Below are 25,660 nucleotides of genomic sequence, written 5' to 3'. Positions count from 1 at the left end.
GATGTGCATAAAAAGGCACAGGATTCTATCAGGATCTTGTTTTTTCTGCATCAACTTCAAGGACACAGAGGTATCTAACTTACTACCAATAGGATCTAATAGCATAATGGCAGTCTTTTTTAAAAAGCCCAATTTCACTTGATGTCTCAACTGTTCCTTCATGGAAAACTACTTGCTTTGGTTTTATTTGTACTGTGACTAAGTATGATTTCATGGCCCTTCTAAACTTTCTATCAAGGAACAACATGGCAGTTGGAAGGATAATCCCTAAACCATAAGGACTTGGGACAATTTTACTAAACTTGAAACATTACCCCAAAACTTATATTTAGGGTAAAATCTGGGAAGGTGCAGGAAAAGCACTCATTTTTCACTCGAAACTATTTCAAGTGGCAACAACACAGCGTACTTACCAAAATTCTGCTTTGTCATGCCAGCTTTCTATCGTCCATTCATACAGCAGCTTCACAAAATCACCCAGGCTTCTGCACTGAATGCATGTGCCTACCTCATTGCTTTGAAATCAGTGCCATTCTAATCCAGTGGGATAATTTTACAAGTGAAGTCATCAGAATATGTTAGCCTGTCTTCGGTAGCTCCAGGAAGAACTGTGTTTGTTAGAGTACCTTTAAATGTAAAGAATCTGAGTATATACATCAAATTGCATTTCAGCAAGACTTCTTTATGATTGTCCCCCATTTATTATTTTTTAAACTCAGAACAACAAAAATTAATTTCACTTATGAGATTAGATGGATCAATTATTTCAAAATCACAAATGGTATCTGCCTGATTTCTATAAAAGATAGATATCTCTTTAGAAATTTTGATGTCATTAGATGTTATTGCCTAGAGAAAAGAAGTCCTTTCACTCATGATTTGCTCAAAACTAAGCCTACAGCTTTGCAAAAAAAACAAAAAAAACAAAACAAAAAAAAAAAAACTACCTACATATACATATATAATATACAGCACTGTGTGAGTTTAAGTTTTAAGTGATTTGACTTAACATATATTATGAAATGATGACCACAATAAGTTTAGTTAACATCCATTATCTCATACTGACTCCAAAAAGAAAAAAAATGGTTTTTTTCCCTTGTGGTGAAAACTGTTAGGATCTACTTTCTTAACAACTTTCAAATATGTCAGACAGCAGTGTTAACTATTGTCATCATGTTGTACACTGCGGACTTTTCTAAAGGCAAATTCCTATTAGTTCAATGCCACTTTCATCTCAGTAAATCATATACAAGTGGACTTAAAAAAAAATAGCCTGGACTCTTTCCCAAGAACTTCCCTCTACTGCATGTGTTACTGCTGCCCCTTTCTGGATCATGAGCGTGAATTATTTTCATGGCTCTTGGCCGTAGCCAAGACAGCCTGAGCTTGCTTTCCATCCCTAATAATAATTATGTTCTATATAATAATTATTATTATTATCCTTTCTCCTGGGTAGAAAAGTGACTGGACCAACCCAAAAGGACTAGGCTCTTCTTCCTCTGATCCAGATTTTCTTCTATTGCAGATTGGATTTGAGGACCCTCTCCTCCAGGTACAGGCCGCAGCTTCAGGGAGTGGGAATGGAGCTGATTCTGAGCCAGCTCGTCATGTCTTCTCCTTTTCCTGGTTGAACTCCCTGAATGAATGATGTTCATTCCAGCTGCTGCCCTTGGTCTGCCTGGCTGAGATGCACACCAGCAGCAGGGAACCTAGATGAAATTAATATGATGCAGGTGATGAAAGGGACCTCTGAACAGGATTTCTGCAAAAAAACAAAAACAAAAACAAAAACAAACCCTTTAATTCCAGATGACTTTCCAGAGGGAAAACAATTTTGAGAAAATAGTTGCCGAAAGTATTGGAAAAAAGAAACTTGATCTTATGCAAATCTTTTATTGTGTGGAAACATGATGAAGAGTATGTAGGTGTGATACGTGTGTGTGCGTCTGTAACAAGTGGCAAGTGTTGAAAAAGTGTAGCACTACACTCTTGTCTTTAATAGGCACTGGCTTTTGTTATAATATCATAGTAGCTCTTCCTCTCTTTCTTCTTTAACAATGCAGTTGGTCAGTGAAATTCAGTGTTAATTCAGAAGTGACTAATTTATCAATATATGGACAAAAGGTAAATCATTGACCAAAGATATGAAACATTTTACAAAGGTTTCCTCTTTTCCATAACAGATGTCACTGGAGGTATATCCAGAAATGTTCCTTAACTCTGGTGACACTTTCATAGTCCAGAAGGTTGAAGGCCTAGGACATTTCTGGTGACATTTTTCTAATCTAAGGTAGATGTGCAGCTATCAAGCACTTAAATTGAAAAAGAATTTCCAACAGGAACTGTCTACTTTCTCATGTACCTACTGAGGCACCAGCCTGGTGAACTGTAGAATAACTGCATGTATTTAAATATATATACACACACAATACACATTTAAAATACATATATATATTTAAATCACCACCATAATGCCTCCTTCAAAACATAAGTATTACTTTATTCTGTATCAACTCTTAAATAAATGCTGTTTTTAACAACTTAGTCTTATAATGACTTATTCAGTGTTTCATGTGATCTTATTAGTACATTAGCAAGTGTATTCAAAGGGTCCCAAGGGAAGAAGTATCTTCGTACATCCAAATTAATTTTGGAGCATTAAATATTCAATTGAATTTTGTAAGTTATAACCCAACTACCAAAGATAAATGCATTGTAAAACTAACTGGATGTGCCTGTTCCGTTTTAGAAATGCGTAGTTTATATGCTTAAGAACTACAGTGATTAGGATTGGTATAGACATAAATGAGAAGAGCATTTGTGAAGTTATTAAAGTCAAAATATTTTTTATATGAAACATTTTCCCAAGCACCATTTCATAGCAATTAAATTTGTTGCTTCAAGTGGAGAAGCTATCAAGTTTCTCCTATTAGAAGTAGGCACTGGAAAATAGCATAGAAAAACTATATTTTATGGTACCAAAGTAGTAGCTTGATAAAGTGAGTCTTTCTCACACCACAAACAAAAACAAAAATAAGCAGTGTTGGCCCTGTACTTTGGAGGAATGCCCTGTGAACCCTTCTCCTCTTTGCCTTTCCTCTTTTCCTGCCCTTTACAATTATTTAACAACTTATAGTTAATCAGGGTTAATTATTATTTCCATTATGAATTGATCTTCCATTCATAGAATTACCAAGTCTTAAAGCTGGAAGAAACTTCCTAAATTATTTAACTTAACCTCAGAGGAGTAATCTGAGGTACAGAGAGGCAATTGCAGTATCTGTGTAAGCCACTGGTGTATGTATGTATTTTTAGTAGGAAATTAATGCAAGGAGTTTTGTTTTCTCTTGTGCTGAAGTCAGGGTGAAGGAAGCCAGGAGCTGAGAGTTTTACTCTATGAACATTGAAAAGAAAAAATAAAGTCATGATTACCTTTGCAGCTTTTATTAAAAATATAAATATTCAACATTCTTTTACACAACCAAATGGACCAAGGATTGGGAAAGATGTTTTATTACTGAAACGTTTACAAGGAAAGGTTGATTCAAAGAGCTTACAGATTTTGTTTCACCCACCCAAGAGAGTGACATTCTCTTTGGCTCAGACCACAACAAAATAAATTGGGTGACTTCTGTCTGCTTCAAAACATTTCCTTCTGGGTCTACACTTTCTAAACACCATTAAAGACACCTGGAAATGGAAACAAAAGTAGACAATACAAATAACATTTTGTTGCTGTTACTGCACGTGAATACACTTTGTGCATGCTAATTAAGTATAGGCTCTCTTGCTGTATATCGTCTAGGCTTCAAGCTATAAAAAAATAAACAAATGGTATCAGAGCAACGCTATGGTACGGAATACTGTATTTTTTTTAACTTTTTTGTGCTAAATGCTGCATCTTTTTGGCCAAACGCACCGTTTTATTTCCCAATAATCTCCATCAGTTTCCTGTTGCTGTGAGCTTGCTGCGCTAACTGTTCGGCCCTGGCCATTTCCAAGACTTCTCGGAGGAGGTGGAAGGTGAGATCCAGCGAGATGGGAGGTTCCTCGGATCGCCTCTCCCTCTCCGGTGTCTCTTGGCGGCTGCCAAGGGCGTTCTCTGCTCCGCGCTCGGCGGGACCTGCGGGGCTGTCGAGCGGGCGCCGGGGCAGCGGCAGCTGCTGCAGCAACGCGCGGAAAAAGTTGGCGGCCGCCTCGTCCGGCGAAAGGCGGCTGCCGCTGCCGCCAGCGACAGGTGAAGAGGCGGGCAAGAGGGGCGCAGCGGGGCTCTTGTTGAGGTTACCCAGGCGGAGGAAATATTCCTCCCCCATGCGGAGCAGGACGGGCCGAGCCTGCGGCTGTTGGGGCTGCTGGGGCTGCGGCGGCAGCTGAAAGAAATCCATGGGCTGGGGGTGCTGCGGCACCTGCCGGGCGCCGGGGATGGGCCCCCGGCTGACGAGGGCCCTGCATGGTGGGCAGGGCAGGAGAGCCACCAGCAGGACGCCCGCGGACAAGAGCAGCGGCAGCCGCATGTTAGGGGCGCTCGCTGAGGCAGAGAGGTGCGCGGAGAGCGGAATGAGAGAAGGGAAGAGAGAGAAAGAGTTGGTCAGAGTTTAGCTCAAATGGGAGGTGCGCTCGGGGTCCTCCTACATGACACCCACAGACGTGCCTCAGGGGTTCGGGCAGGCACTGTCCGCGGTGCTGAAGCTCTCGAACTAGGACTTCTAGAGTTGGAGGGATGGGGGGCGGCAGGAAAGGGACTACTACAGAGCTCAGCACCAAGCTCAGCCCCTCGTCAGGCTGGAGGGACCCTTCTTCTTCCGAGACCCTCGGAGGGTCTCTGAGTCCCCCTTCTAACGATCCCCAAAACTGATTCCCCGAGCTCTAGAGAAGATCTACAAATTTTAGATCTCCCCCGCCCCCACCCCTCCCTTTCCGGATGTTTCCGCGTCGTCCTCCAAATTCAGAACTGCTGCCTCGTCCTCCTCTTTCTCCATCCCAGCCCTTGCGTCCTTCTCTCAGGGGTCGGGATCGATGGCGGGGACTGGTCTACAATGCCAGCGAGGAGTAACTGGCAGTTCCAAGAATGATTAGCAGCCGTCTAAGTTTGCTTTTGACACATGCCGGCTACTACCGGAATCTTGAGGCACAGTCAGCACACACACAGGCACGCACACACACTCACACTCACACACATGCCCTCACAGGGACACCCGGCTCTGCCGCGCACACCGTGGCAGCTCAGGCAATGCAAAGTTGGAGGCGCGGTTCCGTCTAGGCACTCCCTACCTTCTGAGGTGCTTCTGCAGGTGAGTGGGGCGCTGCCGCCTCTCTGCAGAGGAACGTCTCCGGGCTTTTTCAGGGGTTTTCTTCCCTCTCCTTTCTGTCCTCACTCTCTTTTCTTCACCTCTTATCTTTCTCTTCAGTCTCTCAACGGACTTGGACTCTGAGTTTCTCCACACCAGAGCCTGGAGTGGGATTTTATAGCGTCGACCCTCTTCAGAAACCACGCAGCATTTGCCTAATAAGCTGACGCTCTCTTGACAGCTCGATTGCGTGCTGCCTCTGCTCCTGCATAAATCATAGGGCCCTGCCAGAGAACGAGGGGCAGAGTTTTGCTATCTCAACACTGAATCTCACATCCAATTATATCAACAGATATTTATCGCCTCCTTGGTGACGTCAACGAGCCCTAAAATGGAAGGGCTTCTTATGACTTGTCCATTGACAAGAATTCTTGAATGAGATTTCCCAAGTGTGAAAACATACTGACCCCTTACTATGAAAAGTCAAATTTGGGGTCAGAAAGAGACATCGTATGAGAGCGGAGGGAAAAGGAAATGCGAGGGACAGGAGGTCTATCAATGCACAGTCTTATGGGGAAAGCAGCAACCAGTTATAAGGGTTGAATCTGGATCCTCCTCTTTCCTCTCCCTCCTAACTTCTCTGACCAGTTGTCTCTGGCAACACCTCAGCATCTGAAAATATCCCTTTGCTAGAGACAAAGTGTCCCGTCAGCTTTCTCCCTGGTTAAGAATGATGAACAAGGGTGGTAGGGATATCTAGCTTTTAAGCCTCTACCTGCTTTTTCTTCCCAAGAGCAAATAAAGGAATTACGAGTCTGCAGAAGCAAGACCAATGTCTCTTGAAATGAGGCTAAAGTTTTTAAAAATGATTGGCCGGAGCAGCTTCTATCTTGGGCCCTAGTGGCCCAAACTAGGGTCAGTTGGGGATGCAGCAAGATTTTAAATTCCCCCAGAACTTCACTGCTCCTCCTTTGTCTCTCCTGTCAGAATCCAAAATTAATTGTGGATTTTTCTATTCCCAAATTAGAGAGAGAAAAGTAAGAGTTGCATCAGTTATACAATCTTCATTTGGTCTACTTGATGCAAACCCAATGAGAGAAGCATCCATTCTACCTTCCTATTCTATGCTGGGGAAGGCTTAAACTGCCTGATAACAGGGCTCAATTCATCAGTTACATATTTTCATTGATGAACATTGAGCCCATAAAAAGGTAATCTCATTAATTTTATTTCTAAATGCTATCAACATCCATCATAGTACCTACATCAGGGATACCCAGATTGTTGTTTTTTGTTTTTGTCTTTGTTTTTTTTTTTTTTTTTTTTGTCATCTCTTTTTCCAAATTTAAATGCATGGAAACCTGATAAATACAAAAATGCTCTCTGCACTACCACAGAATGGAATGCTAAGCTTATAAAACCATACTCAAATTTCAAATTAAATTGACACTATCATGTAAGTAGGAGGCAGTTACCTCTAATTTTGTAGTTCAGAATGCAATTCCAAACTCTGGTGTCTGTGATTTAATTCAGCTTCTAGATAACCATGAGTTCTTTATCAGAAATCTCCTGTTGCTCATTTCTGGTTAGCTTTGCTGCTTCCTTTGTAGCTACATGACAAATGATGCAATACATATTTCAACTTCCATTTTGGGTCTATACTAATCCACAACTGCTCTTAGAAACAGAAGGAAGGTAGAAAGAGAAATGCTGGCAGTTTCCAGAGAATTCAGCCCATAGTTGGATCATTGTGCTATGGAATGTACTTTTAGATGAAATGTACATATGAGAACAAAGAAATGTGTCTTCTGGGAAAGATGTGGGTTGTTAATAGAAAATCAGAATTATATAGAAAATGGTTGAGCTTCTATAGGAAAGCAGTGTTTTATGTAGATAGGGGGCATACAGAACCTTGGTTTTTGTTATTGTGAGCTTTTTTCCCTTTGAATGGATCTTAACTTTTTTTGCTTACTTTCCTTTATGACCCCTTCACTGTCCCCAATGGCACAATCAGCTTAGAGGTCAATCTGGAGGTGGAAGTAGATTTGGAAGAAGTTCAGGTAAATGGATACAGAAGAAGAACCAGGAAAGGGATAAGACCATGAGTTTAGCTGGGAAGGCCTGAGAGGTTCCTCCAGAGAAGACACATGTTTTGGACTCTGACTAACCCCATATCCCTTCAGATCTCTCTCCTTTGGGCCATATGAAGGATGTTGTTGTAGTATAGCTCCCTCATCACTGTTGAATTCTTGCTGTGAGATTTTCCTGGAGTAGGTAGTTGGTGGGGGACAGAGTGGCTCTGAATAGGGGTGAGCACAAAAGGCCTGGATCCCAGAGGAGGAGGAACTGGGCAGAGTAGCCCTTACTTGTGATTTATCCAAAAGTAAGATCTCATCAAATCACTGGATATTTACATTAGAAATGACTTGAAGAGATCATTTGGTTTAAGTGAGAACCAGAGAGATTAAGTGACTTACCTAGGTAATGGTGAAGTCAGAATTAGAATCCAATTCTTTTGACTAGCAGCCTGTACTATTTCTGTAATATAACAATACCCTTTGAACCTCCCCCTTTTTCTAACAGAGACACACAAACAAATAGAAGTGAGAAGATGAGGTTAGATAAAGCGACATATTCACACACCAATCCTAGACTTTCCTCATATTAATAAATCTCTTAAGACATGAGAACATAGAGATTTTCTGGACATGCTGATGCCCCGGCACCTGATCTTAAATCTCTGAGTGCACACACTGCAATTTACCTTTCAGATGAATCTTGTAGTTATAACATGAGGTTTTTAAATGTATTGCCAACTTACGATGCATTAATTTGATCTTCTACCTTAGTTCATGTTGGAGAAAAAAGATCTTTGGATAAAATACAGAGTTATGTGTTTCTCAAAATAATGATATAAATGTGTGATTGGAGAAATAATATGATGCAGAGGACTTATATGTGCAGTAAACTAAATTTCCAAGTCCATAAAAATCACCACTGATAGATTCGATCCTACATGTAGGAATAACTAGTCATTGGAGAACCAATTTAAATGCTTTTAGAACCTAAAAATACAACCCAAGGAACATAGGCATAAAAACAGGGATTATTTTACATTTTAAACCACATTTTTTTCAATAAAAACATACTATAGGATATAGTTAAATTTTAAAAGACATGGCACAGTAGCCCAATAAATAAAGAAGTATCAGAAATAATAGGTAACTGCTGGGCTTATCCCTGTCATCTGCATCTCCTTGCACTTTCAAGGAGTATCCCAACATGTGCCTCTATTAACAAAATTCATGGCAAACACAGTCTCCAAGTTTGCTAACTGAAACGTTTGTTGAAAGGAATCTACCATCTCCAATGACAGTCTTTAAAAATGCCTAGGGTAGACAGATGTTTTGGTAACTGTTTGTGCTTCAGATAGATTAGTAACTGCCTTCAGCTTCCATAGGTAGGACTAGGGAAAGGAACTCAAACAGCACAAATACCTAACTGCTTCACCAGTAACAATAGCTTTTATTATCAAAGCCACTCACCCTCTTTGTAGAAACTTGGAAAAACCAGAAAAGTATAAAGAAAAATATGAAATTCCTCAGATTCCAAAATTGAAAGATAATCTCAGTTAATATTTTGTGTCCCTTGAGAATTTTTCCTGAGCACATACATTTATGTAATTGAAATAACAATATGCTTTTATTTTGAATCTCTGCTTTTAAAAAAAAAACAAAAATAAAACAAATCTCTCTTATTTAAAACTTAAAAGTCATTGGTTGAAGGACTCTTTTTCAGATTCCTAGATTAAGTTTAGTACCTGTGCTCAGTGCTCTCCTAACATCATGAATGTCCTCCATCATAGAGTTCACATTTTTAAATAGTTACTGGTACAATATGTATCTTCCTCTCTGGACTGTAAGCCGTGTGGCAGAGATTGAGTGTCTTTATAAACTTCCATATTCAATACTCACAGCCCTTAGCATAGTGCCAAAACACAGTAAACAACCAATACACCTTCTACATGGATGAACTACAGAAAATGTGTTGAATGAAGTATAGAAAGTGACCCATAAGCCTATAATCGTGAAATAATTAAATGAACATTTTATAACTAAAATGTTATAGTCTGCTTTTTTTTGTTTAAAATATCTCAAACATTTTCCTATATCTAAGTGACATCCATTTTATTGACTGCAAGGGGATGTACTGCAATTTCTATACATTCATTATATATCACCATACTAATGACCTGCTTTTTAATTTTTCTTCTACATCTTGCCTTTGTACCTTTAAGTAATACATCTACTGAATCATTTCCTGATCTTTCAAATACAAATAAGATCTCTTAATTTCCAGATGGTAAATGAGAATATTAGTATCACTTCAGCTTTTCAAACAGCTTCCTGCACCTCGATCCCCCAGGCTCTCTCCTCTGTACTTTTACTTCTAGATTGTCAGTGTTAATCTTTTCATAACTGTAGTTAAATCTTCTGTGTTTTGACTATAGGTTGATCTAAAACTAAAGCAATATAGTTTTAAATCACTGACTTTGTAAAAGTTGTTTGCTGCATAACAAAGTCATAGACTCTGATATTTCCTTTCTTGTTTTTGTTTCACCAAGTTATCTTTTTTTATATTCAACAGTCTGATTTTTCCTAGAATTACTGTCTTAATTTTGTTCCTGGTTTTCTGTTTTTTGTTTTTTCAGATTTTCTATCATGACAAGTAATCTATCAAACCTCCCCCTCTTTTTTAGGACCGCTCTCCTTGAGCACTACAACGTGCTGCTTTTAGACTGGTTACTTTCTAAATATGATGTACAGAATTGAATTCTCAATTGAATTCATTATCTAGAATCACATGACTTCTTTCTTCCTGATTTCTCAATGTATTTTGCTGGACCACATCCGCAGTTAACTTTCTAAGAAAGGATGTATAGTAAGTAGATTTTCTGAATTCTTGCATTTCTGAAAATGATTTTATTTTACCCATATAATTGTTTTAAATGCTACTTTAGCAAGGTACACAATTCCAGGTTGAACACAGTCTTCCTCTAGAACTTTGAAAGTATTGTTCCCTGTGTTTTATCATCCAGTGCTGCTGATGAGAAATCCAATGTCATTCTGATTCTCATTTCTTTATAGGACCCTTTTTCCTCTCTCTCATTCTCACTTGAAGATTTTAGTATTTTCTCTTTGTTGTTGATGTTCTGAAATTTCACAATGATATTGGGTCTTTTCTCATTTATCCATTTGAATTTGGGGATTCTTGCTCTTCAAGTATATGAAAATTTCTCGCATTATTTTTATGATAATCTCCTCTGTTTTCTATTCCTTCTTTCTGGGACTTTTATTGTAAGATGTTCCTTCCCTGTTGGCCCTCTATGTTTGTTATATTCTCTCCTTTTAGGGCTCTTTCTTTTGTATTCTATTTTCTTGGAGGGCTCCTAAATATCCTCCAGCTCTTCAATTAGTTTTATTTTACAGCCATATATTCAATTTCCAGGCTTTTTATTCTTTCTCCATCCTTTCTTCATAGCTCTTATTTTTGCTTTATAGTGTAATATTTTCTCAAATTTCTTTAAGAATATTAACTAGAAAACATTAACTTTCTTTCTCTGAATCATCTATTCCATCCATGGTCATTTAAAAAAATTTATTTATCTTGGTTGCTCTATTTTATGTTGGAGACTTCCCTTAAGTCTCTTAAGGTAACCTATATGTAAATGGTGGCACTCTCATATTTAAGAATTAGGTGACACAAAGCTGGCTAGGAACTATCTGTGAAGGACAAGGAACTTGTCACCAAGCAGCCTTCCCTTTAGGGTGATCAGATGGTGAAACAGTCACTACTATGGTAATACCCATCAATGTCAAATTACAGAGAACTTTTCTGTGACACTATTCAACTTCAGTTGAGTAAAATATATGTATTAGTTTGTTAAAGCTGCCAACACAAAGTGCCATAGACTGGGTGGTTTAAACTGAAATTTATTTTCTCATGTCTCTAGATGTTACAAGTCCAAGATTAAGGTTTCAGCAGGGTTGATTTCTTCTAAGGTCTATTTCCTTGTCTTGCAGATGGCAATCTTCTCCCTGTGCCTTCACATGGTCTTTTCTCTGTGAATATGTCTTAATTTCATCCTCTTATAAAGACACCAGTCATACTGTATTACCATCCGTACAACCTCATTTTACTTTAATTACCTCTTTAGAGACCCTACCTCCAAATATAGTCACATTCTGAGGTACTGGGGATAAGAACTTCAACATATGAATCTTGGGGGGAGGCAATTCAGCCAATAACAACATACTTTACAAATGTTTATTTCTTTGCTTTTTGCCTAACAGGTAGATATTTGAATGTTCAACGTTCTCCACAAAGGATAAGAAAGGTTGGTAGAGGGGTTAACTCTTCCCTATATAGACTTTCAAGTATCCCTTTGAATACTTGATCCCTTTTCTCCTTCCTGCCTTTGGTGATACTTGGAGTTTCTAAGTCCTGAGTCCCTCTTGGGTTCTGCAGGTGGGATCCTTCCTCAGCTGCCTGCTCCTTTGTGTGCCTTCTGCAATGGCTTCCTTACCTCTTACTTCAGATCTTCTCTGTTTTCCTTCCTCAGCTACCCCTCTGCAGACCCTTTATAGCTGCATCCTCTGCCTTGTTTCCTCAGATACCACTTCATCTTTTGTTAAACCCTCTTACCTGCTTATGGTCCTCATCCTATTCTCTTTATCATTTTGGGTTTATACTATCATTTTAATGGGATTTCAGAGGGAGGGGAGGTAAACACTCATGTATTTTGGAAAGACTTCTCTGAATAGAGAAGTAGAGAGTATATTGTTAGAGAGGAGAATTGGAGGAGCGAGGCGGCAGATAAATTTATGGTCTTTACCATGGTCATTACCACTGGGCCACTGTAGCATGAACATCACATGCCAGTGATGCCAGGAGCTGTATAAGACAATGGCAGGGTCTCCTATGATTGCTCCAGGAGCCTAGGACACTACCTGTGGGCAGCCACACCCCTCTTCAGGGATTTGTAGGGGCAGGGCTTCCTTTCAGTTCCCCATCAGTCAATAATTCTCTCAGTATCCAGAAACCACTGGGTGCCTCATCTCCTTTCTTCAGAAAATGGCAAGGATTTTGTTATTTGTCCCTTTATTTTTTCCAAAAGTTAGGAAGTAACTAACTGGGGAGATGACTCAGAACAACAGAAAAGGGGCATGTTTCTGCTTCTCTAACAAGCCCTTGCCTTGATAGACATGACTGACCTTTCTGTTTACATCATAATACATTGAATTTTCTGTTTTAGTCTCCAGATAATGGATGGGGGGCAGTGAGAAGATGTGTATGAACTTTCTGTCATGAAGGGCAATTTGCAGGAACTAATCATCTTACAATAGTTGGTCATAAGAAAGAAATCTATCAACCAAGCATCCTGCACAGGTATTTATATTCATGAACATTTCTTGACTCTAAAGAAAGATTTCTCAAAGAGCTCTCCTAGGAATGTTACTGGTGTTACAAAGGGGAAAAATGGAGGAGGAGGGGAGATGTAAAGAAAGGTTTTTTACTGCAGAAATTTCTAGTACTTTAAAATATTTTTCCTGCACTGTAAATATTCAAGTCTTCAGCATTTCCCAGACTTATCTGACCACAAAGCAAGTATACTGTTGGACTAGTTGGGAGATATAATAAGTCAAGGCATTTTATGCAGAGCCCAGCTACACTTTCTTTGGGATCTGTATTAAAGTACATGACTAGAGCTACTGAGTCATTTTCTACCACTCCTCAGAGAAACTTTAAAGATGACACTTTTTACCCTTGAAGATAGGGTTTCAAGGTATGGGGAGATGTCTATTTCCAATGCTTCTCAGGATTATCTGCCCTGGGAAGGGTCACCTGGGAAAGAACTGTAGAGCCCTCCCTTACCACCCATAAATGGTCAGGTCTGCTGGCATACCTCCTAGTAAGGAGAAGGAGTTGGTCTCTACAGTAATTTAACCCAGTCAAAATCTATGGGCCAACCTTGCAAAGGAGGACCTCTTTTGGGTATGAAAAGGCAGAAGTGTCCTAGACAAAACTGATTGCAATGGGTGATATTGGGTTTTTCACTAAAAAAATTCAGTCACTCAAGAGGCAGGAGGCAGTGAGGGCTGTAAGGATGGACAGAGACCATGAGCAGTCAACATTTAGGAGCTGTGGATTTCAAAGATGTTGTTCCTGGTTGTGGGTATAGGCCTTTTTTGAACCTTGCTGCAAGCTCTTTTCATCTCCAAGGCTTCTGTCATCCACCTGTGGAAAATGTGATATTAGCTTTCATTATGAGATCTACAGGTCTTTTCTCATGTGTGTGTGCTTATTTGTTTTCTAGCTCTTTGTGAGATTATTTCCCACTCTGTAGTCTGTACACTGCTGGCACACTGCTTATACATGGTGTTTACTGGTGGTTAACTATGTTCTACTTAAAAGAAGGACTACCTTAATTCAAGGTGGTCTCACAATTGTGAGTCAACGAACCCTTGAAAGGATGGTTATATGAAACCTATATGTGGGAAAGAAAGGATAGGTCTCACTTGCCATAGTCACTGTTCTCTTTCGCATGAATTTTAGAAGTGATCTGAGCAACAGTGTTCCTAGGATAATGAAAAGATTTTAATGGCCTCAAGCAGCAGTGAAGTTTAATGCTCCTATTCATATAAAGTTAAATATAGAAACATATGTGAGCCTCACCTCATTTTCCAACTTGTTTTCTTTGTAGTTTAATTCTCAATAGCTGTAAAGTTCTAATTTGCGCTAATGTACTCTTCACAGCAACAACAATAATTGCAATAAAGGGATTTTTCAAATTTGTATGGAGAAATACAATTATACAATCTGATAGATTTCTTCTGTAAAAAGAGTTACTCAGCTTTTTGAGGCAGAACCGTATCTGATTCTTGTTTATAATGGAATTTGTTCTAATGTCTTTACTTGAAGATTTCACTAAGAACAAAACACTTCAAAGCATCCTTACAAATAGAATAAAGAATGTTACCTGGCTCCCTGTTCCTGTGGGGCCCTCTAGACTTCTGGCAGTTGTCCAATTACTTCAATACAGTTTTGACTCTATTATTTCCTAGGTGGGTGGCCTTAGACAAGTTATTTAAATTTTCCAAACTTATTTCCTTATTTGTCAAGCCAATATAAAATGTTGCTTTCTTTATTTGTCCCCCGTAGGGTTATGGGATTAAATGAGAAAGTGATTTCAGGGCCTAGACTATAAGAAGCAATCAATAAATATTAGGTATTATTGTTTTGAGCTAATGATGTGGTTGTTGTTGCTGCTGAAGGCAGTGACCCTATTTAATCTCAGCTCCTCAGAGCCTAGCATTAGCTCAATATTTATTAGGCATAATGTTTATTAATGAAATAAAATAAATGTAATCAATAAGATTTTCTAATACCGGAGGTTTTTCAGTCACCCAGAAGATTTAAGAAAAAAAATTAATTAATAGATTTAATTTTTTTAAGAGCAGTTTTAGGTTTACAGAAAAATTGAGCAGAAAGTACAAGGAATTCCCATATGCTCTTTCTCCCTTCACCTTAGTTCTCCCCTATTGTCATTATTATTAATATCTTGCACTTGTATGCTACATTTGTTACAACTGATGAACCAATGTTGATACACTATTACTAATAAAGTCCATAGTTTACCTTAGGGTTCACTCTTTGTGTTGTATATTCTGTGAATTTTGACAAATGCATCATGTCATGTGTCCACTATGACAATATCACACAGAATCACTTCACAGTTCTGAACATCCCCCTCCTCGTGTCTTCCTCCCTCCCTCCCTTCCTCCAACCCCTGATCTTCATACTGTCCTTATAGTTTTGCCTTTTTCAGAATGACATACAGTTGGAATCATACAGTATGTAGCCTTTTCAAACTGACTTCTTTCACTTAGCAATATACATTTCAGGTTCTGCCTTGTCTTCTCAAACAAAGACACATTTTTTACTTAGGAATAGCATTATTTTGAGTTGGGAAATATCTGTTTGGCTGGTGTCACTCTACTTGGTAGATGTCTGCTCACTTAAGGATTATTTCTGTGTTGAAACTTCTATTCTTAGCCTGGTCATTTATCCATTTAACTAAAAGTAGGTGTACTCAAAGGAGAATTTTACATTATAAGGAGGGGTTAAAAATAACAACATTCCTAATAAAAAATAAAATACAAGAATATATACATCTTTTTTCTATTCCAAGATCAGTAAGTCCCTCATTTCCTAATGGGAATGCCTTTGGGACATGCCAGGCAGGGCTCTGGGCACTTTCCATGCATCATCTCAGCTAATCCTCCCAAAACTCCAGGAGGTGGGTATTGTTACCCCTAGCACAGATGGGGACACTCTCAATTCCTGCCCCACAGGCTGATACAGACTTATCAGATTCTCTGAATTTGACCTGGATGACCACTCACATCAAGTTGGCTGAGAGTTCATTTATTTTCTCCATACCCTAAATGTCCTTGGATGACCTTACTATTGTTCATTCTTAATCTCTGCTTTAAAGCCAGGCAACAGAAAATAATCATTCATCATATTTTTTTAAAATCCCCTTTACTCATCTGTTTCCCTGAATCAATCTCCAGATAGATCCACCCCCCTCCTTTATTCAATCAGAGAGAGAAGGTGGAGACAGCACAGGTACAGCTGCCTTCGCAACTTCCCAGGAGGCCAGCCCTAGACTACCAGGCCTCTTCCAAGTCTCATTTCTTTGATAATTTCATGTTCATCCCATTCCATCAAATATTCTGAAATACAGTTTCTTGTGCAGCCCTTCAGCTTCCTCTTACCTTCTTACTGTTTACACCTTTCAAGCACTTATAAAAAGTATGTCTCTCCACTGGTCTAAAATTTAGAAAATGCATAAATATATTTATTTGGCTCCTTCAGTGGCTTTTCTAGGTGCTTGAACTTTTCATAGGGCTTTTTGTGAGGGAAGATGGGAAAGAGTAGGCTTTTCACTAAACCTCCTGAAGCTGGGTCATTTAGATTTCTGTAAAAGAGCTGTCATGTTCCTCCTGCTCCTATTTCTATGTCTAATCACGGGGCAGCTCCTGACTTGGAGCATGGTGCTACTGAGACCTCCATTCCCATATACACAGGTGGCCTCACTGGTACAGCTCCAGGGTGGTGAGACTGGTCAGGATAGGGTTGGGAGCACCAGGAAGGGGAAGGCTCAAAGCAGGGCCCTTGTGTCTATGCCAATCGCATCCCTAAAGTAATGGCAGGGCCCCTGAAACCATGTCAGCTCTCTCCAACACTGAGCACCTTCTTTGGGCCAAGAATAAATGTAAGAATGAACACAGCAGTGACTGAAAATTGGGACTTTGAGGTTTTAATGAAATACAAAAATGTCAACCCCATGTTTTTATCTGCTGGGATTTTATCAGAAATCTTCTGATAGGAGGGTAGCCTGAAAGGGGCTGAGCAGGTTCTCAGGAACTAGCCACTAAGACTTCTCCTCTGGGAACTTTGGGACAGTGCAGCAACTTCCCTTTTGGTCAAAAAAAGTGTAATAATGGCTTCCCTTATTTATGCTTCTTCCAGAAGCCTTTACCTTCCTTATTTCTCATCTCACTGGAGCTCTGCTAAGAAGTAGATGTTATTATCTATATAGTCCATAGATGAAGAACCAAAGGCTCAGAATAGGCAAGTAACTTGGCTGATGTCTCCCAGCTGATACATGGAGGCGTGCTGGGATCCCCAAAGAGTTCCTCTGTTCTCTTCTCCCCTTTCTCACTCAGGCCTTCCAGGACTCTGGGGAGGATTTGGGTGAGGTCACATGGTTTCGAAGGAACAGGCCCCATATTTACCCCACGCTCCTGGTTTGTCTCTTTCCTCAGCACTAACCACAAGGTGTAATTATGAGGAATACCACACTACTTGTGTTCATGTCACTCAAAAGAACATGAACTAAAACATCTGGGCTTGGTGGGAACATCCCTGGAAACTTACCTAGGTATTATCCATAGTTATGTGCCGTTTGCTCTTGGTTTTTCTTCTTTAATTTTAATTCTCACACCTCTTCTATATAAACTATGCTGAACATCCCATTCCTTTGCTGTCATTCCCAGGAGCAATGGGGACAATCTCCTAAAAAATGTGCTTATCCAGATCCTCAAAATAGATTCCAACCTCCCCATATCTCTGGGCCTTGAAAACATTTATATGGTTTCTCATTCTATAATGGATGTTACATTGATGTTTATGCTTCACACCAGTTTCTAAATTAATATTTGCTATATGGAGGCCTGCTAATTAATATGTACCTTTCCTGAAATTTCAAATCAGCTATCTGAAATGGGAGGAAGGCAGAAAGCAACTTGCAAATTCTGTGCATAATGAAGTGAGGAACAAGCTCACATAATGAAGACAAACAATTATACAACATTTGCATGATTCTTTTTTCTTGCAACATGAGACAAGACACACGGAGCTGATTAGCATACTGCCTTTGCCGTGAGTTTTGTTTCTTATTTCCCCACCATTTGGTAGGATTCTCAAAGCCAAGAACAGGTCACAATGTTTTGTCAAAGTTTTCTTATATTATCCTAGGGAATGTCAGGCAACCAAGATCACCTGGCCAAATTCAACCTGACACTGGTGACTTCTGTTTCTGTGACTGTCCTGGGGGTGTGTCCCTCACCTGATACACATATGCCCAGAGCAAGACCCCAATTCAGGCTCTAACCACTGAATTCAACTGGCCAGAGAGTCCCAAAATACTTGCTAGTCCCCAAAGTATTTACTGTGCATCTACTATGTCCCAGCCCCAGGTTAGATGCTGGAAATAAAATTGAACAAGTAAAATCCTTGTTGCCCTTGAAGTATTGACTGCCCGTCGAGGAAGACATGCTAACAACATTTACAGTAAGTGCTCTGTGAGTACAAAGGGAGTCTATTCTGACAGGCAGGTGGAGGAAGGTTTGGGAAGAGCTCCACAGAAGGAAACTGATTCAGGCAAGCTGGGGATTCATCCAAGGTGCTTGAGAGGCTGTCAAACAGCCTGTTAAGAGCCTACCTTTTGTGTGACTGGGTAGGTCATATAAACTTTCTGTACCTCAGTTTCTTCATCTGTAAAATGGGGATAATAATAGGACTTACCTCATAGAGTTATTGCTGTGAGGATTAAATGAGTTGTACACAAAAACCTTAGTATGGGTTCTGGAACACATTAAGTGCTCTGGAGGTGTTAGCTTTCATTATCTGAACTATGGCAGGAGCTGGAGAGGGAAATCACAGCCTCAAGAAATGTTAAGGGCAAGTAAAGGCAGGCTGTAGGGCAGAGGGAGAAATCCAAATGGATCTCATCATTTTGTCTTGGGTTATGGGGCAGATGGTGAACATAGCATTTTGGGATAAGAAGATGAAAAGACTTATTTGGAAAATACTGAGACTAAAGAACCTAGGGAATATTCAGATAGAAATATCTAACCAGCAGTTGTAAATAGGAATGTGAGCTCTGGAGAGAAGTCTGAGCAGGAATGGAGAACTGGAACCCTTAACAAGAGGTTGAAGCCATGGCTTGGAATGGTCTAAGTGGAGCAGGATGAGAAGAGAAGCCAGGGAGGGAGGTGAGGACAGTCAAGATTTAAAGGATAGCCAGAGAACATGGGGGAGACTGAGGAGGGGTGGTTCAAGAGTGAGAAAGAGAACCAAGAAAGAATGGTCTCATGAAGCAGAAGGGAAGAGAGCTCTTGAAGGAGAGAGTAGTCAGAAAAGTAAAAATGCTACACAGAAGTGCCATGATATAAAGATCAAGAGAGATTCATTTGGTTTGGTAGGCAAAGCCAGGGGTCAAAGGGCTCAAAAAAGCAAAAGGGAACACTGAGAAAGCACAGAGATTTTAACTGCAGGAAGCAACCACCTCCTCTAGGGCCAGGGAAACAAAAGGCAGAGGTGGGAGCCACTGGAATCCAGGCCCTTGGAGGAGAAGCCCCATGGAGCTGGGCTCTGGCCTCTAAGCAGGGAGTGCTGCCCAGTAGGTGCTGACGCGTCTGGAGCTCAGTGAAGGGCCTCAGGGAGCTGGGACTCAGGGGAGGGGAGCCCATTCAGCTAGAGCTGATGTCTTAGAAGCTTGGAAGATGGACCCAGCAGAGTAGAGTCTGGGACCTCTGAGGAGAAGGGCATGAGGATGGCTCTGGGGGTTCTGGCAGAAGCAGGAGACTGGAATCAACTACTCCACATGGAGTGTGGGGCTGTTGCTGGGGAGATGCTGACCAAAACAAGTTTCATACTAAGCCCGCAGTAAGGTGAGTTCCATACTGATCAGTAAAAGCATCTTAAGGAGATGGGAAAGATGGAACCCAGCGCACAGGTGCAAGGATTGGCCAAGACATAAGCAAGAGAACATCAATTCCTCTGAGAGGTGAAGATGTTGCACAAAGCCAAACAAACAAAACACCCACTTTGTAAGTGAAGTGCTGAGTCTACTACCAAATGACCTAAACTACCACATGATCTAAAGCACCTCTCCTCTTTTTGCCAAGGAGATCTTTCAGGTCTTCACACACATCACTGAGGCCTTCTTGGACCACCCTATCTAAAATTTTTACCCATCCTTTCCACATACCTGAAAACCCCCTTTCTGTTTGTCTTCCTTAGTGCTCACATTCTTACTTATCAGATTTATTTGTTGTCTCTCCAAAAAGCAGGGATTTTTGTCTGTTTTGTTCATTGTTGTAACCCAAAGTTAAGACAATACTTGGCACAAAGTAGGCGCTCAATAAATATTTGCTGAATACATGAATGAATGAAATACCCATTGTAAGTACTGCTGAAATAGAGCATGGGATACATTTTTGGGTTTAGAATATTTATCCACTAGTATTCAGATGCTTTCTCCTGGGCCCTGTGAGGGACATGGGAAAAGAAAATGGAGGAGTCTCTAATATCACAGAATTTATAACAGTTGAAGAAATGAAACAAATTAGCCCATATGGTAACAAAAGAATGAATGAACCCTGCCCTCCTTCTTCCCAGGCTATACTTCCCCCTTCACATTGGTCTACAACCATCTGTCCCTTTCTTGGATCCCTCACAGTCCACAGCATCCTTTCTGCCCCCCAGCCCAAGATTCACTGCCTTCAGCTGGTCCAGGTCATGAGCTCCAGTGGGCAGAGTTCTTGGCCCCCTCCTGGGAGTAAGATTAGAGGGTCTGGGCCCACTGGTGCAGCTTTCTCATACCTGACACGTGTGTGTTTTGAAAGCCTCATCAGAGCTGACTTTGATGGGCAGCAGGAGCCCTCCAGGCAGCGTGCTGCCAGTACTGTCAGCCCAAATTGGGTGATGGGGGGTTGGGGGTCATATCACCAACTGTCAAGGTGTTAGAAGAGATCTCAGAGTGCTTCATGGATGCAAAGGATGAAAATCAGCAACACTGAATATGCGTGTGCTGTTCTTAGAGGAAACACTGGGTAATAGTGCAGTACTCTGGACTATTCCCATAAAATTCTGTTTATTCTTTTTTGAGCAAAACCAAATTTAGTGTACCCAATGTATATGTACACATACACATGCCACATAGAAATGCACAGACAGCACACACACATCATCACCCACAATACACAAACACAGGCAGGTACTAAGTGTGTACATGCAGACACACAAAGGCACACATATACACACATTGCAGGGCTTGTCCTCAGCCAGAGAGTTTGGGGAAATAACTAAAAGAATGAATGAATGAATGAATGAATGAAGTTAATGTTTTATCTGTGATCACTTAACAGAGGATAGAACACAGTAACTATCTACTCTCAACCCTCCCAGTTTAAAACAGTTTCCTACTGAGGTAAGAGTTTAAGTTCTTTTTTAAAAAATTCAAAAGGGTTCCTCCCAAAAGCTTTTGCTACTACTAGAGTTTATTATTTTAAAGGATCCAATAATTTGTTGGGGACTTTTTCCTTTAAAGAGAGGAAGTCTCTCTGAAGAGAATGGCAGTGTGTTTACTAATAAATCATGCTGAAGCAGCAGAGTTGAGTTCATGGAAAGGGCACTGGACTGGCAGCCAATTGAACTGGATTCCAATCATGTCTCTTTACTATTGTTAGATGCAACTGTGTGCAAATTACTTCTTTCTCTCAGAGTCTCAGTTTTCTCATTTATAATTGGGTGGTGAGGTAGGAAAATATTTACTTAAATATAGTGCATTGATCATCCATACTCATCTATATTCTGCCCTAAGACTTCCCAAAATAGAGAAAGCTACAGATTGGTTCTCAACTGGCTGGGAATTTTGCCCTACTCCCCAGGGATATTTGTCAATGTCTGAAGACACTTTTAGTTGTCATGACTGGCATCTGGTGGGTAGAAGCCGGGGATGCTGCTAACCGTCCTTCCATGCACAGGACAGGTCTCACAACAAAGAATTATGCAACCTAAGATGTCAAAAGTGCCAAAGTTAAGAAATCCTGCTCTTGACCCAACAGTTGATCTTGTACTTTTAAACCCTCTCCTAATTAGCAGACTGATAGACATGTATCTACCTACTGTTATGGACTGAAAAGTAACCTCCTAAAATTCATATTTGAAGTCCTAGCCCCCAGTACCTCAGACTGTGGGTATATTTGGAGATAGGGCCTTAAAGAAGAGGTAATTAACTTAAAATGAGATAATTAGGGTGGGTCCTAATCCAGTCGGCCTGCTGCATTTATAAGAGGAAGGGACACCAGGGACACAAAAACTCAGAAGAAAGGCTATAAGGGGACACAGTGAGAAGATGACTGACACTGGCCAGAGAGGCCTCGGGAAAAACCAAATCTGCCAACACCGTGATCTTGGACTTGCAGCTTCCAGAACTGTAAGAAAATAAATTTCTGTTGTTTAAGCCACAGGGTCCATGGTATTTTGTTATGACAGCCCTAGAAAATTAATACACCCACTTCACAAATAACAAGAGGATTCTTTTCCAAAGCAATGGAATGCCCACAGAGAAAAGACCTCCAACCTGACAGTTATGGGTCCCCAGGACTATTGCCTACTTCCCCACATCACATTAAAGGGAATGGCCAACCAGCAAGCATTGGCCCCTCCCCTTCCCCTTACACACACACACACACACACACACACACACACCCCTCAAGATCAGTTTATTGTCTGGTTCCTAAATATGATGGAACAGCCAAATATCATTGGACTTTTGAAGAAATTCTACAACACAAGAGAGAGACCAAAATAAACAAGCAGAACATGTAACTCTGAAAAGAACAGACATACTTTAGAAAAACTTTTAAAAGTTTAACTTTTAAGAACTCTTTAATTAATATTCCTAGAAAGAGTAAAAAAATTATTGCATCAACAAAACACAAATAGCTAATGAGGAAGGACTATTGTAAAATAAAAATATGACTCTGAAATTCAAATAAATTGTGGATAAAATCTAATAAAATCACCAGGTAGTGGGACACAGAGAAGTGAAAAACTAAGAGAAAAGGTAAGATTTATAGAGGATCAGACCAGGAAGCCTCACATCAAATCAATGGAGCGACAGAGAGAGAAAACAAAAGGGAGGAAATCATCAAAGAGATATCACAAAGGATTTTCCAAGAGTCAAAGGACATGAATGTACAAATTAAGATGCCAATCAAGTGTCCAAGGCAATGAGCTAACTAAATTACATACATGCATATACACGTGCACATAGACACATCCAGGCTCAGCATTATAGAAGTTCAGTATTTCAGTAATAAAGAGAAGATACCAAGAAGCTTCAGCAGGAAAAAGAGAAATTTAAAAGATACGTATAAAAAAATAAAAACTCTCACCAGCATCAGACCTCTCGTCAGCTGTACTGAATCTGAGAAGACCGTGGAGGAAAGGCCTTCAAGGTTCTGCGTTAAAATGACTGTCAGCCTTGAATTCCATACTGAAATAACAATCAAGGATTAGGGTAGAAAAAGCCATTTCCACAACTGCATAAACTGAAAAACACCACATTTCACACTTGTAAGCAGTACCACCCTGAGATCCCTGCTCCGTAGGAGTGCAGTTCCTTGAAGTTCTAAATTCCCTCCTGGGCTCTGGGACTTAGAGCCAGATGGGGAGACCCAAGCTCAGATCTGATTTTGAATGGGATCTGGTCTTCAGAAACATCTTCTTTGAAATTTCCTAAGGCCTCCTCCAGAGCCTGGGACCAGCCAGGGTCAACAGAACCCTCCTGGGAAGCACCTTAGCCCAGACCACATCCATGTCTTCTTTCATCCCCTTCCTCATGTTCTCTTATCATCTGCCCTATCCATATGCCAAAAGGTTTCTTGAGGTCCTGGGCCGACCCTGGTTCCAGAAGGACATTCTGGCAAGCGGAATGCTCATGCTGCATGGTTCATAAATTCTTTCATAGAGTCATGTGAGACTGGGCTACCAGAATGGCAGTGTACTGACTCTCAAACACTGGATATAGGACAAGTTCAACACCAACAGACCCTTGACTTAAGCTACTTGTGTGGGCCCATGTGTTAACTCTCATCTGGCTTTGTTTTATGGTGCTATATCTGATCCTTGGCACCCAAGGCTAACCCAGGGTGGCAGCAGGTATCCTTTATTCTATGTGACCCTGACTAATGTTCTCTTCTGCCTCCATTTGATGTGAGGACATTACACTTTCCCAAGTCAGCTAAATCTATGCCTGATGAGAGACAGCCCTTCCTTGTGCCAGTGAGGCCTCTTTTTGCATTCATCTCTGCTGGTGCCAATGAATGGAAGGCAGGGTGCAGTTAACATTAACATAATCACTTTCTAGGAATGTAGTGGTTGCTGCATAAAGAATTCAAAAGAAGACAGATTTGAAAGATGTATTGTTCTAGATTTATGTTATAAAATTCCAAGTGGTAAATTCAACATAACCAGAACACAAATTATTGTTCACATTTCCCTGCATATTCTGGATAAGAACTTCATCTGTGGTCATCATCAATGAAATACAGTAATAACATTTGAGGAAGTCATTAGAAGCCAGTATTCACAAGTGGCTTGATGGATGATATTGCATCATAACTAACAATAACCAGCATTCAATAATTGTATCACGGAATTGCAGAAATACAGATCTATGTTGTTTCAATGCATACAGTTTCCCACATGAACTCACAAGAATCGTGAGCAATAACAGTATTGCTATTTTTTTTCTCATGGTGGGAGCCAGTCAGGAATAATGCACTTGACAATAAAGAATATGGAGAATAAAGAAGAATCTTCACATATACGGACTGAATATTCCTTTAAGTGTAAACTTCTTGGTTTTGCTATTAAGTATAATTCCTGTTGGAAATAAAATCTTTAGAAAATCAATCTTTAAAAAAACAAAAAACCAAAATGCTGACAAGAAGCAATGTAATCACTGTCTTCCACTTGGCTCTAGAGCAAACCACATTTACTTAACCACACTTAGGTAAACAGTTTATTGACTGTAACCTTTTATAAACAACTTATAAACAAGACACTTAAGGGATGCCTGGGTGGCTCAGTCGTTTAAGCGTCTACCTTCGGCTCGGGTGATGATCCCAGAGTCCTGGGATTGAGTCCCACATTGGGCATCCTGCTCAGCAGGGAGCCTGCTTCTCCCTCTGTCTGCCTCTCCCCCCAGCTTGTGCTCTCTCTCTCTCTTTGTCTCTCTGACAAATAAATAAAATCTTTAAAAAAAGACATGAGACACTTAATTATGATCATAAAGCAGAATGTAAATGTCACCAACTTTAGTAACACAAGACATAAAAATTCAAATGATGGACACTGGGAAGTGGGAAGAGGGGTAAAAGAAAGAGTGGGGGGCCAATGGCTTCATCTTTTAAAGTGTGAAGCTAAGGATTATAGCTTCATGATAAATTTAGAAATAAAATGGTATACCTTCTGCAGTCACAAAGTTATCCCATGAAGAAACTAACAATAGTGATAAGACTATGTTGGGAGGCTGGATAGGGAAATGGTAAGTCTAATGAACTAAATTTTCATATATTAGAGCACTAGATATAAGATAATGTCTAAAATTGAATTCGGTAAGATATTATCTTCTACAGAGTGGGATCTGAGATGCAGTGGGGATAAGAAATTTATTTTCATGACAAATATTTTATTTTAAAACTATATGAAGCATTTCTTTGTTAAAAATAAGTTTTAAGGGGCACCTGGGTGGCTCAGTCAGTTAAGTGTCTGCCTTCGGCTCAGGTCACAATCCTGGGGTCCTGGAATTGAGCCCCATATTGGGCTCCCAGCTCAGCGGGGAGCCTGTTTCTCCCTCTCCTGCCACTCCCCCTGCTTGTGCTCTCTCTCTCTCCCTGTCAAATAGATAAATAAAATCTTTTTAAAAAAATAAGTTTTAAATA

General features: G+C 40.2%; 2 protein-coding genes and 1 non-coding gene across 6 annotated transcripts in view; 1 reads left to right on the top strand and 2 right to left on the bottom strand.

Annotated features, from left to right (window-relative positions):
* Positions 1-1,717, top strand: part of TRIM55 (tripartite motif containing 55) — a 41,577-nt gene extending 39,860 nt beyond the window's left edge. For 2 of the 4 annotated variants that reach the window (XM_088022821.1, XM_028108397.2), the window contains one exon: positions 1,529-1,717. In XM_088022821.1, the coding sequence (XP_087878947.1) occupies positions 1,529-1,651 (123 nt within the window). In that variant the 3' untranslated portion in view covers positions 1,652-1,717. The remainder of the gene's footprint in view (positions 1-1,528) is intronic. The other 2 variants (XM_088022820.1, XM_088022819.1) reach the window with 1 other exon arrangement.
* A 1,787-nt stretch (positions 1,718-3,504) lies between these two features.
* Positions 3,505-4,630, bottom strand: CRH (corticotropin releasing hormone). Its single transcript, XM_088023136.1, has one exon. The coding sequence runs from the start codon at positions 4,515-4,517 to the stop codon at positions 3,927-3,929; it is 591 nt and encodes a 196-aa protein (XP_087879262.1). The 5' UTR covers positions 4,518-4,630; the 3' UTR covers positions 3,505-3,926.
* An 8,721-nt stretch (positions 4,631-13,351) lies between these two features.
* The window catches only part of LOC114213302 (uncharacterized), an 83,217-nt gene continuing 70,908 nt past the window's right edge, over positions 13,352-25,660 (bottom strand). The window contains exon 4 of the transcript XR_015768102.1: positions 13,352-13,589. This is a non-coding gene — a transcript (uncharacterized LOC114213302). The remainder of the gene's footprint in view (positions 13,590-25,660) is intronic.

The sequence above is a fragment of the Eumetopias jubatus genome, unplaced genomic scaffold, assembly GCF_037043125.1.
Source record: "Eumetopias jubatus isolate StellerSeaLion01/CBP00866 unplaced genomic scaffold, mEumJub1_p1.0 scaffold_4, whole genome shotgun sequence".
NCBI lineage: Eukaryota > Metazoa > Chordata > Mammalia > Carnivora > Otariidae > Eumetopias > Eumetopias jubatus.
Note: the sequence above shows the minus strand (reverse complement) of the source record. Positions and strands in the feature narration are given on the sequence as shown.

Excerpts from the sequence above, each read along its gene's own strand:
- CRH (XM_088023136.1), bottom strand. The coding sequence starts at position 4,517 with ATGCGGCTGCCGCTGCTCTTGTCCGCGGGCGTCCTGCTGGTGGCTCTC.